Genomic DNA, 20,221 nt, shown 5'->3' with positions numbered 1-20,221 from the left:
CTTAGTTGGTGAAAGTCCCTCAACTTTGAAAGGTGTGAAAATGGTTGATACAAGTGGCTCATCTTTATTTTGTCATCCCTTATCCCAATGACCATGTCCCCAGAGTACTAGGGACAACTGGACTACTGCCCCATGGCCCACCAGACACTGACCAATACAGTTTTGCTACATATCCAAAACCAGTGCTGTAAGAAAACTTCTGATCAATTAAACCATTGTCAATTAAACCATTGCTATCTGCTTGACGGGGAGCTTAGCAGACAAGAATGATCACTGACTGCTTTCAATTATTTATTTTCACTTGTTTTCCATTACTTTTTCAATCCCTTACATCATACAGTCATCAGTTTTTACAACAAGGAATCATTGTCGGTCTGGAACTAGCCCGTAGTGTAGATGTGATCATGTGGTAAAATACAGTATGCCTATGTTTTATGTCTGTATATCTTAATTAATGTATTAAAGTACATACTAATCTATGGTAAGACTACAAAAAAAAAGCAAATTTTGTGAAAGCAGGCAGTTTAAACAGTCATTTTAAACAATATTGAGCTATGTTTCAGCTGTACAGAATTTGAAAAACAAACCAGTATTTCCTCATCTCTGTTTTCAATATTCCAAGTCATGTATCTTATAACAGCACCTTTAAAACTGTTTGTTTTCATATCTCTCTTGCAGCTAGGAGGGGGTGGTCATAGACCTGGCCAGCGTCAAAATCTGCAGTTCTCTCCACAGCTTCAAAACAAGAAAGGAACTGACGTGTTTACTGAGTTCTGAGGTCTGAGACCAATTGATCAGAAGGATTGTCTGGTTTGCCTTGGTAAATTGATTTTTTAATTACATGTTATATAATTAAGTGTCATCTACAGTCCCATGGGAAACAAGACAGACCAGATTTGAGTCCAGTATTTGAACCGGATTAAGATAGCTAGCTATTCTTCTGATTTTATGAAACTCTTATTTCCTGTATAGAGAATCCCCATGTTAAAAATGGTCTCTCCTGGTTAGTGGATGCATTATTGAAACAGGGAGATGGTTCCCATTCATTTTGTAGCATCTGGGTTAAGGCAGAGATTTAATTCTAGGTTATATTCTGTTTGAGGTAAAAGGCTGCTTTATCTCTTTTTTTGACCTGTTAAAATTAAATATGATTCAAATTTTCGATAGCAGTATGGGTCTTTATTTTTGGTGGGTCAGAATGTAGGCCTTCAAAATGCACTGTTTGTAAATAGAGTAACCTATATGTTTCATGCTTATTTTATGTGCTGTTTAGTGCGTCAATGTCATTATTATTAAATATGTGTTTAAAACAGTGTACCTGATTTATTACTCTTTTCAAAAAAGCTGTGCCAGAGAACAACAAACTTGTACCAAACTCATTATAATTATAATTAGTAATTATACCAACCCCTCAGGTATATTAATGACATAATCTTTACAATTTGGGGTTGATGCTTATTTCATTTACTTACTGACTAGTCCGCTTGGTCTATTTCTGGTATTCTCTGTTCTGTAACATTCATTTTAACACAGCTTGACACTGTCTCCTGCCTGTCTCAACATGTGTATGAAGGAGGCTGGCCACTGACCTCTTTGGAGGCCCGGAGCTGCTGTAACACCTGGTCTTTCTCAGCCTCCAGAGTCTCGACTCTCTCCTGACAGCCTCGCAGGGCCTCTCTTGCCTCTTGCAGCTCGCGCTCCGCCCGATCTTTCCCCTGGGATCAACACAGACAGACAAAGCATCTGTACCGGGATCACACGGGAACAGCAGGGCCTACACGTGTGCACACAGGTGTTCACTATGCAAGAACAAGCCCGGATGGACGCAGACACACAAAAGCCAAAAGAGGAGCAAATTCTACACAGACTGGTTTCAAATGAAGGAAGAAAAAATACATTAAACATGACAGACTGTATATATAATAAAAACAAGTCACAAATGATAAAAGAGAAAAGTAACTAAAATGAAGCTACGGTATAAGAACAGGCCTTTAAATACTGTACGTCAGACAGAAACAGCACACAAAAGCTTTACAATCTTTTATAGTTCCATCATTGTGTTAAATGCTCAGGAGAGAGAGACCTCTTTGGCAGAATGTGCTTTTAACATTCTTTATAGCATCTATGCAGAGTGACCCCCAAATAAGAGTACAAGAAATATTACAAACAGGTGGAGACCATTTGCTCAGTCTGTGACTCATCAAACATTGGTGCATTCTTTATCACCTAAATGCACCAAGCATGGACCTGAAAAAGTCTAAAACAGTGACACACAGAACAGTGAAGTTAGTTCCTCAGTTCATCCTCCCAGATGAGAACTTCTTCAGCAGCTAGTCCTTTGTTTTTACTATTGTTCTAACCATTGCAGCCTTACAGGTTTATGGACACTTCATGAAAAACTGCAGTATTATAATTACAGGTTCAACATGTATTTCTAAATCCCACATTTCTTTTAAAAATATTTTGTTTATAATACACATTTTTTAATTTTTCAGATGGTCTGAACACGTTTTTCTTTTTTCGGTATTTGTTTTGGAAAACAACACACAGACTGTTCCTAAAGATAAAAGTCAGTCTAGTCAGGGCGTAGTCTAGCGATATTTCATGTTCAGACCACCTGAAATTTAAAAAAATGTGTATTATAAACAGGTTTTTTGCTTATTAGGAGTGCAGTATATTTACCAAATACGGATCAAACTATGTGATTAATTGCATCTCCTTCCTTACATAATGTAAACACATTTTGGGGTTATTTTGTCTGTTTCATAAACGAACGTGTACCAATAATAAAACATACTGATCTCTAAAATAAACAATAAAATATGTTCCAGATAATTAAAGCATCACCTTTAACATTCAATGATGTGTGTTGCTACAAGCAGGGACAGCACTGATTAGAAAAAGAGTGAACGCTGTGATCATACGCTGCTCTGTTTGGATTTTATTACCGTTAACTGTCTGCCACAGAATAACAGGTCAAGCATTGACTGTCCTCTGACCTTGCTGCAAAAGACAAGGACCTGGTTACTGAGGTGCTGAAGCCAGAGAGCTGGACTGCCTCCATTCCTCAGCATCACCGAGCAGTGTCCTGCAGAATCCAGCAACATCTTTAAACCACCAACAGTTCAGGACCAGGAAGAACCGGTCAGGACGCAAGAACTGCTTGAATAAACTCACTTAATAAGAGTCACCTGGTCAACATATTCATCAGAGTATCAGCTTTCCATGTTAACATTAGGTGATTTTATTTACAAAGTACATTTTAGTACTATCCTAGTTGTTTTTTGCAGATCGTATGCCAGTTTTTTTTTAAGATAGCATCTTATTCATTAATTCATCCAACAAAATTCCAAGAGTTGTTTGTTTTCTCACCAGCTGTGAGAAGTATGCAATATTGGTCCATTTTACATAGACGAATCCAATGATGTAAAAACAAAAATTGACAAAGTGAGATCATGTGAGGAGTGTCTAACCTATTGTTTAGTTTAAAATAGCTATTATCTGTTATAAATGCAACAAACATTTTTAATCTATATCCGCTAATCACAGAGTGCTAACTATACAAACCTACAATAATATTTTCATAAAAATTGGTATTTAAAATTTGGATGACTCAAAATTTCCTTCATCTTAACTGTGACAAGACTGAAGTCATGCTTATTGGCACCACCATCAACTTTGTAAACCGAATCCTGTAACCCTATCTGTAGCTGGTTCTGTACTTGAGCTTCAGTCTAAATTGAAAAACCTTGAGGTTATATTCGATTCTGGCTTAAAATTCAACCCACATGTGCAGCATATTGTCAAAACATCTTTTTTTCACCTCAGAAATATCGCTAGACTACTCCCTATTTTAACACTAACTGTGGCTGAAAAGCTGATCTACACTTTTGTATTCTTTTTATTTATTTTTGTTCTCATTCTGTAAGCGCTTTGAGAAGCCACCTTTAAAGGCACTATATAAAATAAAGTTTAGTATTATTTATTATTATGTAATTATTGTTTTTACCTATTTACCAAAATATTTAATTTTACTGTGGATCATTATTTCTGTTTCTTCTCTTGTGTCAGTTTATTGTTCCATATGTTCCCTGCTTATGACAAACCAGTGAATTTGACCTAGGATGAAAGGTGGGAGATTTATAAATCCAATCAAACAACTTGTTTAAAACTAAAAGGTTTTCAAAAAGCTCACCTGTAATCCACAACAAAAGCCAATACCTTACAGTGTGGTCAAAGAAAACACTATCATGCTACCTGAATATCCCTGCATCTACAGGATGAGAAAGACACAAAACTGTTTATATATTTTGGGAATAATACAGGAATAAACCTCCCACTCATACAAATAAAAGAAAACACAAACTTTTCACAACGTGTCTCTATTTTGTGAAAAAAAAAAAACAGTTCTAAACATATAATACCAGTGTGGTCCTGTTACTGATGTTTATTTTTATTTAGAGCACAGACACACCAGTAGAGAGATACACAGAGCAAGAACAATACCACACCCACATATAAGAAAATAAATCATGTGCCAGTTTCCCATGGAAGAAAACGAGCTCTACCTGTTTGTAGAAGTCCTCATGTGTCCTGGGCAGAGTGTTGCTCAGGAGAGAAGGGGTGACATGGCTGTTCATGGGGATGCAAGTCAGTGCGGACGTCAGGTTCCCTCTCTCCAGCATTGTCCTCATATTCAGCATGTTCATCTCCAGCTGCAGGACCCTCCACACACACAGTACAACATGCTGGACTACAGGTCAGGTAGCAACATTATGCATTCTTAACACAAGATGGGAGGTACTGATATTGAAGAAGCAGCCTAAAACAAGAGCTAACTAAGTATATACAGTGACTCACTGTTGTCTTCCTCTAGACTAGACAGTGTGAGGAAACAACACAAAAACCATATATTTCATAATTTAAATCAGAATAAACTGTGTAAAATGACATAATGCCCTTGTAAGACCTAATTTTGAATATACAGTAGTATATGATTTTGACCAACGCATTGCATAATTTATATTGCTGCAGTAGAAGAAATTAAATGAAGAGCAGCCAAATTAACTCCCGGTTTTAAAGGCCTGGCATACACAGACAGGTTACCTCATCTTTGGAACACATGGAGAGGAGAATACTAAGGATTTCAGTACGAGTTTACAAAATCCTTAATGTGTTGTCAAATCTAATCTAACAGGCTGCTTCAATATAAACAATGGATCAAGGACCGAGGGACACAAGTGGAAAATAACATGAAGGGCATTTGTGGCAAAAAATAGGAAACATCTGTATACAACTGTTTCTTTCTCCTGTGGTTTTCAACCCTCACATTTACACAAGGTATGTAAGGTGTCAGAAACGCCCAGTCATGTTATTGATGCTAATAACCTCAGACCTTTAAAAGCAGGTAGAACGAGAGCATTTGATCAATCTTCTACTTGTAATCAGAAAGCACGATGACTCAAAATGGCCTGTTTATAACCCTCTTCCTACACAGGAAGATTCCTATACAGTTACGATTAAGACAAGGGGTGGGCAAGAGTGACCACACATTTCAGGAACCTCAAGCCCAAAAGCTCTGACATAAACAGTAGCCTAACCCTTTAAAGTGGGCCCTCTAGTGGCTACAGTCAGAATCTGCACGAGAAGCGTGATTGAACAAGTCATTATCATTCAGGACATGTTTGTGTACAATTTGACCATCTGCACCTTCACTTCTGTCCGCTGTATCAGCAGTGCCTCACGGGCATCTGGGATTATCATTGACAGTTGTAAAGTTGTTCTCTCTGTCGTGGGTAATGGTGATAGCAGACCTTCATTTGGCAGACCAAGAGCTTGAACAGTAACTGTTTCCATTCACATTCAAAGCTGTCTACTTCATCGTGCATCAGTTATGAAAATGTTATGTTACATTTTGTGTACGTGACATGCCAGGCAGCTGGAGTAATGGGCGGCTCTGTGGTTTTAAGGGGTGCTAATTCGATTTTCAGATCCCGGGCACTGCTGCCAGGTGCCGTTCTGCAGCAGCCAAGACACTCACTTGTCTTGCAGCTCTCCACAGCGCCGGCTCTCCTCAAAGCGGCAAAGCTTGGCCGCCTCCTTCTCCTGCTCCAGTGTGTTCAGTGCCAAGGCCAGCTGCTAAGAAGAGAGGCACCATTTCACACCTGTAACACCTCTGTTTCTCTGTCTGTGAGACAGATCGTTTCATCTGCTATCCTCTACTGCATCGCAGTTAAACTCAACATGGGATGAAAGCAGACCCAAAGTACACCCAAAACACTTTGGGCCCTTTTAGACTCAAAAGAATATGCCCCTCAATTTAATTAAGTTGACTTAAAAGGTCATTTGCATTTTTGGGACATCCCATAATCATCTGTTTGTCAAGAGCATCTTTACAGATTTTGACCCCCACAGGGATCTGTAAATATGCTATGTACATTTGGTATAATTCACTTAAAACAGACACAGTTTGGCACATCCACACATAACAGTACAAATACACTTACATTCCCTAAAGTCACAGTTAGAGTGGACACTACAGATACTGCCCAGGTTAAGAGGCAGAGGGGAGAAGCTGCACCACCGTGCTTGAGAAATGTAAGTGAGATGGCGCTGGAGTGTGGGAAGAAACTCATGGCCTTCTGGACGGCTGTCAAGCATATCGCCAGTCCAGGGAGGGAGCAACAGGGAAGGTGCTTTTTAAAGAAAACAACGTCAACCCAATTCCCTGAAGAAGAGAAACAGGTTCGTGTACAAAGATGAGCACTTCTTGTAACAAAGGAAATGGCGTAAGGGGAGTGGAATAAAAAAATAAAAAAAATACTTTCTCACCCAGAGAAGGGTGTGAGAAGAGACACTTCCTGAAGCAGACTTTACTCTGCAGTATTTCATCTTTCAGAACTCAACAGGAGGAACCCCATTGACGAAACAGAAATGACAAGCAGAATTTCTGTATGCAATCTGTTAACTCTGTTCTCGTTAAAAGAAGTCAACAAATCCTGTCGACGGGGACAAGCTGGGAGGCTAACGAACAGCAAAGAACTGGAAGGGCTCTTTCCAGCAAGAGGAATGAGGGAGAGGGAAGCCGTCAGCTGTGAGGCCCACAGGCAGGAGAGCACGGGAATGTGAACAGTGGAAACATCAGGAGTGTTTCATTCCTGAAACTGGCTGGGAAAAATATCCGAGAGTGCAGAGTCCCTCAGAAGCCTTTAAAACCTTCTTTTCAAGTATTTTCTTTTACTGTTTAGCTTGAAATGCACTGCTTGATGTCTCCATTAGTGTCACAAAGCGCTCTTTCAGGACCCTATGCAGACAACACAATCCGGGGAGGAGTGAGGAAAACACGGGGGGAAAAAGCATGCAAAGGCGCAGGCAGGAAAACAGGGGGCGTGTCCATGGTGTGCTGGTGTTCAGGGGGGGGTGTCCGAGGCAAACAGTCCGAGGGAGTCCGAGGCAAATTCGTGGGTGTAGCAAAAGTCCAAGACCGGGTAATCCATCCTGACAGACAAACAGAGTTAAGAGCCGGAGCGGGATCCGGCAGAGGGACGGGGGAATAAAAGGGGGGTCACTGGACCAGACACTCCCTAATCCCGGACTCACAAGGTCAGGGCCGTGATGAAGCCTGTGCCGTCGAGTCGCTCCTGGACTCGCTGATAGGCGGGCTTCCAGGCGTCCATGTTCCAAAGCTGAGCCCAGATTGGCAGGAACGCCTGGCTTTTATACTGTAGCAAGGGGGGCAGGAACCGGAGGCAGGTGCAGGAGATGAGTATAAAACAAGGAAGGGCTGGAGCTGGGCTGGAGGGGTTAACGAGCATGACAATTAGCATGTCTCTGAAGCAGAAAGTCATATACAGTAACAAGAGTAGCTGTATATAACAAGATCGGTAGTTTTTGTGGGAAAAGAGGGGTACAAAATCTATTTTTCTTTGTGTTCAGTTGAACTGTAGATATATTTTTTGCTATGCCCTAAAAAGATCACATTCTTGAAAGGTATGTCTGTCAGGCTTGCACATTCTGTTCACACATTGAAATGAACATTATCATGAGCATTTAAACCTGAGCTTGTGTGTCTGACAGACTGACGCCAGACTGTTCAATGCACTGTGACAGGAGGTGGTGTTATAAAAGGATGTGTCCAGAACAAATACTCTATCAATCTTATCCTGTTTGATACAATTCTTCTTCCACAGCTGTGTAAAGAAGCTGGAATAAAATCACTTAATAATATGTAGATACAGAAGGAACAACACTGTTAGACATTCCAGTAATAAGTATTCTCAGGTCTACATGGGCTGAATTGCTTCAATTCTAAACACTACACATGATGTACAGTATAAGAGATTAGCTCTTAAACCAAGGACTAAGTGGAGCGTTAATCCTACTTTTAACCCAATTCAAGAAAACATCTGAAAACAATTACATTACAATTATTTCAAGTACTGCTTCATACAGTTCAGCTAGTATGGAAACTACAGAACAGTACAGGGTGTTCTCAGAACAATCACTCAGAAACTCTACTTGTTGTGAATTTAATTCTGACATGTTTGAATGTGAACTTAATTTAGTGCAGAAAACATATAACATTGATCAAAACAAATGCTGTTAAAAACATCTTTCAATATAATGTGCATCAAATATTTATTTCACCTTATGTTATGAGGTATCCCTGATTATCACGTCTACAGAATATCACAGTGTACAAATGAAGAAAACTGTGTAATTAATCAGCTTGTTAAAGGTATGTTTGTAATATGTAATTCAATTACACAGCTAGCTGTACCTCTGACCCCTCAAGCTCATAACCCTCTTTCCCCCTGTGGGAATGACTTATGTTGTGAGGTGTTTCCTCTCGGCTGTAGTTTGTGTGTCAGCCCTGCTCTGTATCCCTACATCCCACACTTCCCTGCTGCTCTTGGATAACACGCATCTTGCATGTCTGCAATGTCAACCAGTCCCAGGGACAAGCGCCTGAGGCTCCTGCTCTGGAATCCGTGCACAGAAATCAAGCAACGTTCGTCACACGGTCACAAAGTTTCCATTTCTCAGCTTATTCATTAACTGTGTTTATTAACTTATTCAAGGTTTGAAATGTTTGTACGTGTTTTCGTGCTGTAAAAGACACTCTAGATGAGAGGTAAAACGCTGAGGCCCAGAGAGAAGGAGAGTCAGAGGCACCTGGGAACGTGTCCCCTCACCTTGTGCTTGAGCTCCAGCAGCTCAGTCCGCGCCCGGTGCGCGTCCAGTTGGCCGTCCCGCCCGCGCAGCAGCTCTGCCTGCTGCTCCAGCCGGCTGTGGGCCTCCCTCAGCTGCCGCACGAGCTCGGCCCGCCTGGCGCCGCTCTCCACCAGCGCTGTGCGCAGCTCTGGGCCGGTGGGCGACGTGGGCCGCGGGGCCCCCTCGGGTGCCAGGCGGGACAGGGAGCGCCAGCGCCTCAGCCCAGGGAGCTCCCAGCCATCCACACCACCTTCACTCCCGGAAGAGCTGAAACCAGAGCAAGTCACTGGGCAACATGGGCATCTTTATAACATAGCACACCCCCCTCAAAAAAATTAATGCAATTCAGGCCATGTTGTTCATGTTTTTATTCACCTTTTTAAAAAGCCATGACCTGTGCTTTTTGTGTGAGGTGTTTCCTATCATTTTTTATTTGTGTCTCAACCTTCCCCTGTGCACCTCCCTTCCACCACAGGCACGTCTACATCTCTTGCCTGCCTGTTTATTGTCACATAACGTGCAGCTTCCACGTCTGCAATGAAAACAAGTCTCAAGGACTAAAGAACAGGTTTAGTTTTACTTTGTGTTTTCTGCTTCACGTAAATTGCCAAACATTAGCTATAGATTTTAGCCGTCTTGTACAGGTATTACAGCAAGCACACTCTGAGAGTTTGTATATTTGCGCCCAGGCGTTCTTCATTCTATGCTAGAAAACACTCATGCAACTCCAGTATCCAATTATTTCAGTGTTCATAATAAGTTTATAAAAGTAATTCTAAATATATATCACTGCACATAAAAAAAGTTAAAAAACGATTATGTTTATTTGCTTATTCACAATGTCAAGCACAGGAGAGCACATCTCCCTCTCGTGCAGGGGGACAGATAGTCACAGTCGCTCAAGTCATCACTATCAAACCTGCTCAGCTGCTGGTAGTTATGAAGTCAATAAAAGAAAGTATTACAGTGCACTTTTGCTCCTGTCGCATCATCCAGGTGGGGCTGCACATTGGTGGTGGTGGAGGGGAGTCCCCAGAAAAGCGCTATATAAGTATACGCAATTATTATTATTATTATTATTATTATTATTATTATTATTATTATTATTATTATTATTATTATTATTATTATTATTGTTATGATTATTCGAAGTTGTTGTTAAAGTTTCTTAAGAATCTACAGACAATAATTATCACCTGGCAAGTGTCAATATTTGTAATTGTCAGGAACTTCAAAGAAAGATAGGAACTGGGGTGTTTACTGAGTGGAACAGGGGTGAGATACATGTATCAAAGGAATCTCTGGTTTGCCTTCTTTAATTAATTTCTGGGTAAATTATTAACAGTCGAACAGAGGATTAAAAAGGCAGGTAGAGAGGGAAAAGGAAGAATACAGTAAGAGACAGAAAGACAAGGAGAGAGAAAAAAGGTGAGAGATCCCTATCCAAAACATCCTTAAAGACTATTCTCGAGTTAAGTATTTGTACCTTGTTAAGAGAGCTTGCCATTCTGTTATATTTAGGAAATTGATTTTCTGATAGAGAACCACTAGGTTAAAAACAGTCTCACCTGGTTAGTGAATGCATTTTTAGAATAGGGAGATAGGTTTCTCATTTACTTTGTAGCATCCAGATTCATAAAGACAGTGACTTAACTGTAGATCATATTCTGTGTGCATGTTTCTCTCTCTTGTTGCCCTTTGTAGGGTATGAACACTTGGTAGCAGTCTGGGATTTTTTAGTTGGTCAGGATGTAGGCCTCTGGGGCACCTTGTTTGTAAAAAGGGTAACTTGTGCAGTACATTGTACATTTACGTTGTGTGTTGTTTAGTTTGTTATTGTTAATAAATATTTGTGTAACCCAGTATGCCTGACTTATTTCTGTTTTCACCCAAGCTCTACCAGAGAACAAAGAACTCTGGTGCCACGTATTATACCAACCACATGAGTATATTCATGGCACAATCATTACAATTTGGAGGTTGTGATTACTTAATTATCCCTCTAGGTCTATTTTCTATTTAATAGAAATTCTAGTAATTCTTTATTTTTGTAACCCCTATTTGGATCACTATGTATTAGCTGTATTTATCTTACATATTATGGATATACAATGTTGTTCTTATCTGATTGTACCACCATGTTGTATCAAGGCTACAGAGCAAGTCTCACCCCTGTCCATCAAAAGGGATGGAGCTTAATGTATTTAACCTGGGACTCTTGGAGCAGCAAATTAGTGTTTGTGTCTTTGGTACTTTTACTGTCACATCCTGCTACTCACGGTGGCATGAGCAGCAGTATGGTTATCGCTGGATGAGCCCACATACTGGGTGAGACAGCTGACAGCACCAACGCTGTCTGGGGAAACCTTACCAGGCTGAGTGGAAGGCACGTGCACTGGGAGACAAGATGTAGGCTGTGAGCTGGCTGGGAAACAGAAGCAGAGCTGCACACACAGGTGGCATAGTGCTGTAGCACACAGAGGAACAGAAGCAGAGCTGTGCACACAGGTGGTGTAAAACTATAACAGCCTGGGGAAAGAGAGCGAGGAACAGGAACAAGGAACTGGGAATGTAGGAGGTTCATAGCCAGGCAGCAGGTAGACAGTCAGACGTATAGGGAAACCTAGGGAGGATCAAAGCCAGGAAAACACTGAAGTGAAGCGCTAAGGGAATTTCAAGGTCAAGAACAAGGTGAAGGTTGAACTTTCATACACACAGCACAGCACGGCAGGGAACGAGAGAACTACTGTAGGAATACAGGGAGGCTCCCACTAGACTCCAAGAGCAGACTCTATACCAGACCCTTGACGATTGCTCACAGGTGATGCAGATTTCCTGTCGGCACGCATTGTTGTGGTAACTGGCAATGAGAGACAGGTATGTGTCCGGCTACAGCATACACTAGCTCACTCTTTGTTATGGGGATGAGCAAAGGTACAGTTACCTGTTTATTGAATAAGCCTGGTGTTTACAGAGTCTTTAAACTGCTAGTGGGAACCCTTCCTGGAAAGATTCCAATTTACACCTTTTGCTGAATGTTTTGTTCTCTTCTGTAAATAGTTTTCAACACAGAGTACTTTTTAGTAAACAAACAATCTTTTTGTTGGTGTTCTATATGTTCTGTGACCACCCACGGATTTAATTGCAGGTGGTTTTGTCACAAGGAGATACAAGTAATCTTTTGGAAAATCACCTGGGAAATAAAGCATTATTCTACACATTCATTCATTGTTTGAACTGCAGTGAATCATGTTGCAGCTCACAGCAACCAGAGCACAAGGAGGGCCAAAGTTGTAAGGCATGTGTGCAAACTACCATACTACTCACATTCTATATATACTGTACATCCATCCATTTTCTAACTATAGAATTAGTAATCACTACATACTAAGACTGTGGATTTCATTTCATATCACTTCACTCATTTCAACAGCCACAGAACAGATCTGAATCTTTTAGTCTGGAACAGAGGTTATGGGGAAACATGATGTGGTTACACAATACAGTTGAACGTTCTCATTTTTTCTAGAGAATGGACCCAAATAGCTCTCCACAACCACACTTTTCTTATTTAAACATTCTCAATTGTGGGAACACATGATATCCCTAGTTATTGTATAGCCTAGATGTCTTGTAGAACTGTAAGCATGAACTGTAAGCAAGCTCTTCCCAGAATGAAGATATGAAGTGGAAACAGCAGCTGCTTTCTGCATAGCTTGGGACACTGCTGTTTCCACTTCATATCTTCATTCTGGGAAGAGCTTGCTCCCAGTGACCAGGAGGAGCCTAAAGCCTGAAGAAGACAGGTTGAAACCAGTTTCTGCCATTTCCTGAACGAGGTGCTGTCACTAGGAGAGTCCTTGCCTTAAACTACATCCGTCACTCTGTCATGTGCTGGACACCTGCAGCTCTGAGATAAATATCTATAATGAACAATGCTAAAAAGGCTTTGGACACAGTTTGGACACAGTTCATTCTGTGGAACAGAAGCCAGACTGATTTCCAAAGTGTATCTGGCAAAACATCTTTATTAAAAGATGTATCAAAAAATATTTTGAAGATTTTTCAAAACTTTTACAAATGTGTACCAAATACCACAGATAAACAGATTTTTTTCTAAATATTCACGATCACTCCAAGAGGTGTTTTTTTTATTCCGTGTTCCAGGGGAGTGGCAGTGAAAGCTGATAGCTCTCTTTCCATCATATCGATGCACTTCACATTCAAGCAAAGGGACCTTGGAGCAATGAAAAACCCTAAACTTCTACAGGGTGTTATGTCGCTGTACAAGGAAGAAGGCATCCTGTAGACCTCTCTGCCACACCAACATTGGCCCACTGTGGCTCCTCACCTGTGTGTGGAGTAAAGCCCTCTCACTGCGGTCCCTGTGTGATCATTCAGACTGTCCCACGCTGGCTTGCTCTGGGGTGGGCAGTGCTGTGCCTGGCAGAATCAACAGCACAAGTGTGACTCACAGGCCTTACATAGTGGCTCATGCCTCATGTACTATTGAGATATTTCTATTTTCAGGGCATACAACCAATGAACACGACACTATGGCTGCCAAATTCTAGCGGGATATTTTAAAACAGGCTCCTGTCCTTGGCTTGATGGCAGCCTGGTTGATTTAAGAGAGAGAGTGAAACAGAAAAAAGGTGAAAAAGAGGGACAGATCAAAGACAAGGGTGGACATGTGAGAGACTCCAGGGAACAGATATTGAGCATGAGAGGCAGAGAGGAGAACGTTTCTAACAAGCAGAACAATCAAAGTAAATCAGCTGCGCTGTAAATAACGGTGAAACTAAAGCAAAAGTTACTACCCCAGCCACATTGTCATCCACCTGTACCTTAACAGGAGACCTCCTCTTCTGGTGGGTGTCCAGATGGCTGAGAGACAGAGGGCTGGATGGCCGTAGAGGAGGCCTGGATCTCCAGTTCTCAGAGTGCCGGGGTCCTGAGGGGGTCACCCGTGCCGAGGAGCTCAGGGACACCCAGCCATTGTTATTCTGCTCCCACAGGGAATAGCCCCCCTCACAACTCCTCGGCTGGGCCATGAGTCCCTGCTGTTTGGCTGGAGGTGGACGTGACGCAGGTGACTGTGTAAGAGCCAGACAGACGCAGAGGGGCAGCTGCTGCCTTGCCTTCGCACTGGATCTTGTTGGCAGCCTGGTTCTGGTGTTTTTACGTTTTTAAGTTGTCAGCCAACTTTCACAAATCCTGCAAATGAATACAAAATCATTAAGAACTACATACTGTCTATACTGGAACAGGTAACGGGTTTATTCCATGCTGAGAAGAAAAGAAAGGAAACACAACGTTTCGATAAAATGTTTCCTGCAGCAAGTTAATACTTAAAACGTCTGCACATACATTAAATACAGGATGCTTACAATCTAAAAGATGATCTAAATTTTTATTAAATTTTCTAAATCTCTCTTGATCGTGCAATTCACTTTCATCAAAGATTAATTAAGGCAAGATTTTCCAAATGTGGAAGAAAAACCATCTTTTAAATCCATCCATCCATTTTCTAATAGTTCCTTCTAATTCAGGGTTGTGGGGGAGTAGGAGCCTATCCCAGCAAGGCAGGATACACCCTAGACAATACAGCAGTCCATCACAGGGCAGGCACACACAAGTTCAGACATACACATACACAGACTCACAGCTAGGGCCAATTTTCCCACAAGCCAATTACACTCCAGTATGTTTCTGGACCGTGGGAGACAACCGCATCCCCCAGAGGAAACCCACGCAAGCACAGGGAGAACATACTGTACGTACACCCCACAGATACTGTAGCACCCCAGGTCCAGAACTGGTCCAGAACCCAGAGCCACAGCACTGCAAGACAGCAATGCTGACCACAGCACTACCATGCTGCCCTGTCTTTTAATCAAGAACCAAAGTTCCTCTAGTCAACAATCTGAAATCCCACTTAGAAAGCTCTTCTGATTTGAATGAAGGTGTGCAGCTATTTACAGTTATATTTACTGAACATTACCATGAGGCTTATATAGGTATCTCCATAGCTGAAGACTTTATCTAAAGGCACATGTGAAATGCTTCAGCATCAGCCAATGATCCAAACATCAGAAATGTTAATACTACAAATCCTCAAATTACGTATTTGAGTCAAAAACACCAAATAATTTTGTACGTTACATGGCAGACAAAGAAATCAAGAACTAATAGACCGATAAGTACTTCTCTACTGAATCTAGTGCATTTATGCTTTTATCCTTATTTTCCAGAAACAGAACAACTGAAATTTGTAATTATTAATAATAATATTAATAATTGCTTACACTTATATAGCGCTTTTCTGGACACTCCACTCAAAGCGCTTTACAGGTAATGGGGACTCCCCTCCACCACCACCAATGTGCAGCCCCACCTGGATGATGCGACGGCAATCATAGTGCACCAGAACGCTCACCACACATCAGCTATCAGTGGGGAGGAGAGCAGAGTAATGTAGCCAATTCATAGAGGGGGATTATTAGGAGGCCATGATTAGTAAGGGCCAATTGGAAATTTGGCCAGGACACCGGGGTTACACCCCTACTCTTTTCGAGAAGCGCCCTGGGATTTTTAATGACCACAGAGAGTCAGGACCTCGGTTTTACGTCTCATACAGTGTCCCCGTCACTATACTGGGGCATTAGGACCCACATGGACCGCAGGGTGAGCCCCCCCTGATGGCCCCACTAACACCTCTTCCTGCAGCAACCTTAGTTTTTCCCAGGAGGTCTCACATCCAGGTACTGACCAGGCTCACACCTGCTTAGCTTCAGTGTGTTGCCAGTTGTGAGTTGCAGGGTGATATGGCTGCTGGCTGTTATTATTATTAAGAGTCTCTTGAGACAGCTGGAAAAGAGACACTCTTGAAATGTCTCTTGGTGAGACCAGAGCAAATCCGTGCAGCATATTGCGAGATACATAACCTCCTGAGCATGTGAAAAGCATGTGCTCACTAAATCAGTGCATTTTCTAAACCTTGTGAATATTTAACACCCTCACAGCTAGTTTACCTCAGCTCACTGCTAATATAAACTAGAAAACAGATCACAGCAGGAACAAAACTGACACTCACCTTCAGCCTGTCTCCCCGAGGCAATGAATACTATAACGCCCAACACACAGCAAGGAAGTGCTCTTATTCTAAAGGTGAGAGTCCTTGAGCAGCTGAGGGATGCAGCCATGGAAACGAGTGTACACAGAGCTGAGGGCTTGCCTGAGACCTGCCCTCAGTGGCTAATCTCAGGGCTGCTGCCGACCTGGCAGTTGAGCACAGTATTGTGACAGGAGGGCAGCACGGCTCTGGAAGCATTCTTCACATACTGTAGCTTTGGCTCTGGTGAAGTTAACCCCTTCAAACATACATAATAGGCAAAAAGTCAATCTGAGGGCTGTGAATACACTAAGTTGTTTTTTTTTTCCCTTTTATTTCTGTTCTAGCCTACTTTGCCCACCACGTATGTGTTTTTGTGCTAGGCCTCTGTCAGATGTCTAACAGAGTCTAACAGAGTGCTATTCTGAATGTCCCACATTAGCTTTGCTAACTAATATTCTCACTTGCCAATATATTGGGAACTCTCATTGAAAATTACCCAAAACATTCACTTTGTTAAATGGACAGTTACCTAGAACACATCTTCCTAATAAAGTCTGTTATAACATACCTTGTGAACAAGGAAAACATGCAGATACCACAACCAGACTCTAAGAGCTATGAAGCAGCAGTACTGCCATGCTGCTCACATTTAGGCATGAAAATGCTCATTATTGATAAAATTATGCTTTTAATGTTCTGTATGGTTTCAGTCAAACAAACTCATAGTTTACATCTAGCTGTAATTGATTGAATATGCTGTAGCATTATGCAGAAAGCTGGAGTCCTGCACACATTTAACTAGTGAACATCTAACTGTTGACCTTTAATATATAGATTGTGGGTTTAATATCCTTGTAAAAATAAAGATTCCTTTTAAACAGACACCCTGCTCCATTATCTTCATATTTCTCCTGCCTAGGAAGCCCCTTTAAAAATGATGCTTTCAACTGGAATTGCCCAAAGAGTCTTAAAGCAAAACTGCAATCCGTTTTAAGTTTTTGGAGAATATTACGAGGCTTTAAACGTGTGAAAGAATGCAACAGGTTGATCCATGGCACTTCCAGCGCATATGTGACGATGGAGAGAAGACAGCACTCTAACACACATGTATAGTTTACAGTTCAACAGCCAAAGCTGCTGGTCTTCTCTGCGTTTGTGTGACTCCTGCTTGTACTCATTACGGCCCACCAGTGCAGGAAGTCTTATGAAGAGCTCGGCTGCACTGCTCCACCAATGAAGAGCATGATGCCATGCATAGAAGACATAGTTGATGAAACAATGGCTCAATAACACTCAAGTTTCAACAGAATCAATAGAGAAAACGGATATTCAGAAACAAAACTATTGTCCTCAAGTTCCTAATCATTTTTACTATGCCCTCATTGCTGAAATATTAACTGTTTTCTAGTCTCAAAATACAGTATATCTTTTTAATAGGTGCAAATGTGCAAATAGCACTGATTCTCTCCTGCAATAGCCACCAGACCCCGAGGAGCCTCTCCGGTAGTGCAGTCAGGGATTACACTTCAGTTCTGCACAGATAAAAGATCAGGGTTGCCAGGCAATCTTGTTACACGTTCAAGTAGGTACAGGAACTGCGTCAGTATGCATAGGCAGCAAATGAAGAGGTAAAGGTTTATTTCATGCTGAAAACAAAAGAAGAGAGACACCACATTGCTTCACACCTGAAGAAGGCTCCACAGCCGAGATGTTGTGACAATACAACCAATCTCCGACAGAATAATAAACCAATTCAACTTTTAAACTCTTCAGGAATGTTTTACAATCTTCAGGAAACGTCAGATCAGACTAGCATACTGTCCAGAGCACCCATCCCAGCTCCCACAATCCCCTGCCCTTACCAGGAGTGGAGGAGTGGTGGCTGAAAGTGACAGTGTGCTCCATGATAGAGATACAGCACGTGTAGCTGTACACACTTCTAAGACTGTCACCTGTACAAGGCCACTGGAATTGACTTTCTTGGGAAATGTACTGTACTTGTCATCAGAGTGAAAAGTGGTTTACAAAAACAAGGTGTCATAACTATTGGCTTATCAAGGACTCCAGACATTTGCTTTGCAGTTTTTTCAATCCTCATTTATTGAAAAGCCCTGGTCTGCAAGAGAACCCGACGAGCAAGTTAGAAACCAGCTCCTGTGTATAACAAGCAGATATGCACTGGGTGTATTTCACGTCGTTATCCATCTAACACAGCCTGGCAGCTGGCATTACAATCGCCTTTCAGTGCAAGGGTAAATATGAACAACAAGCAGGCAGTAAGCGGTATCCGTGGAGACTCTAATGAGTCACTAATAACTGAAACAGAACTGTCCTTCAATGGAGGAGGAACGCTGTGTAAGAAAAACTGCAGTGCTCTTAAAGCCGATTCTGCGTCGTAGATAACTTTCGTCACACATCCGCGCTTCTGATACCGCGAGCATCGCAAAAGAAATAATACGGCAGCTTTAGACATATTTTTCGTATTGAGAGAAACTATAACAGAAATCCACTGTTTTAAAAGCGTCAGTTCAGGAGGCACGATTCGGGAACATTTTAGTAGGACGAACAAAATCTCATATATGCTGGATTCTGCTGTAGCTAAAATGAAAAACTCACAGTGGTGGTAGTGGTCCCTTGCCTCTGTCGTACAAGCGTTACCCTGTGTAAATCGGGGAACTGACTAGTCGCCAACAGAATGAACCTGTAAGAACAAAGTTGAGGTCAATAAAGAACAGCCTTTACCTCCCACTGAAAACAGACAGCTCCGCTCCTCCAGAGGTGGTCCGACTGACGGACTATCTTTTTTAAGGGCTTTTGTCACTCGTTTCTCTTGTATACAAACGTTCAAAATGTGTTCTTCACGTTCCCAATGGTCCTTTAAAGTGTTCTGACCGAAGCACAAGATACCAGAGAAATATGTAACCTTAAAAGGTGATGCACCTTCGAAACACGAAGTCTACTGTTCACGCTTTTTATACATTTTTACTTACAATAAATACAGATGTGACTGATTTTTTTCTTCTTCACGTGAAGACATTTTCTTTCCTAAAAATCAATACCTCAACACGGGTCTGACGACTGAGCCAGTCTCCTCATTTCAGATTAATTCGCTGAATTGTACTTCTGTAATATTGTAACATTTTGTGAACTAGAAAACATGTTATTGCAATTGGTGACAAACAGAAAATTACTTTAAACTTAAAAGTCTGGTCTTCACTGACACCTGAGGCGTGTGTTCATATAGTTCCGATACTGTATTTATACTTAGGATCATATTTAATCGGGATTTGCTCCTTAAAATATTCATAGAATATTCAAAATACGTGTTCACGTGCAGCGTTTCAGCTTTATTAAATTCTTTGAAGTGTTTTAAATGAAATTTACTCCTTTCCTATTAAATCTTAAATATTGTTTTATCTAGACATCAAACAATGGTCTGCTTGTTTACAATCCATGTTTATGAGTTAATTGAAAACGTGACGTTTTAAACTGTACAGCACTCCCGGGCGAGTAAGTTTCTGTGGTCCCCAAAACGGAAATCTATTTGAAGTCTTGTGGGACGAAAGGCGCTACATAAATATTAGAAATCATTATGTATCCTGGATAACTAGGGGCAGCACGTTGGCGCAGTGGCTAGCATTACAGGCTCGCAGGGAAACGCCCCTGGATTCCTTGGGTGCTATCTGCATGGAGTTTGCATGTTCTTCCCGTGTTTGTGTGGGCTTACTCCAAGTGCTCCGGTTTCCACTACAGTCTAAAAACATACTGGTGCGTTTCTGTCCGGTGTCCCGTCCAGAGCGTACCCTGAGCCGTTGCTTGCCAGGATATAGGCTCCGGCTCTGAACTGGAAGAAGCGGTTAGAAAATGGATGGACCTATCCCGCCTCCAGTC

The 20,221-nt window shown here is 41.6% G+C and overlaps 1 protein-coding gene across 7 annotated transcripts in view; it reads right to left on the bottom strand.

The window, feature by feature from the left end:
- Positions 1–19,427, bottom strand: part of LOC148659368 (uncharacterized) — a 56,782-nt gene extending 37,355 nt beyond the window's left edge. For 2 of the 7 annotated variants that reach the window (XM_088641508.1, XM_088641514.1), the window contains exons 1-7: positions 16,310–16,462; positions 14,061–14,430; positions 13,565–13,656; positions 9,195–9,480; positions 6,041–6,138; positions 4,569–4,725; positions 1,590–1,715 (exon numbers count right to left, since the gene is read on the bottom strand). In XM_088641508.1, the coding sequence (XP_088497634.1) occupies positions 1,590–1,715; positions 4,569–4,725; positions 6,041–6,138; positions 9,195–9,480; positions 13,565–13,656; positions 14,061–14,267 (966 nt within the window). In that variant the 5' untranslated portion in view covers positions 14,268–14,430; positions 16,310–16,462. The other 5 variants (XM_088641510.1, XM_088641511.1, XM_088641509.1 and 2 more) reach the window with 5 other exon arrangements.
- Between the last annotated feature and the right edge of the window lie 794 nt (positions 19,428–20,221).

The sequence above is a fragment of the Lepisosteus platostomus genome, chromosome 7 (genome assembly GCF_059453375.1).
Source record: "Lepisosteus platostomus isolate fLepPlt1 chromosome 7, fLepPlt1.hap1, whole genome shotgun sequence".
Lineage (NCBI taxonomy): Eukaryota > Metazoa > Chordata > Actinopteri > Semionotiformes > Lepisosteidae > Lepisosteus > Lepisosteus platostomus.
This window is presented reverse-complemented; position numbering and strand designations above follow the sequence as displayed.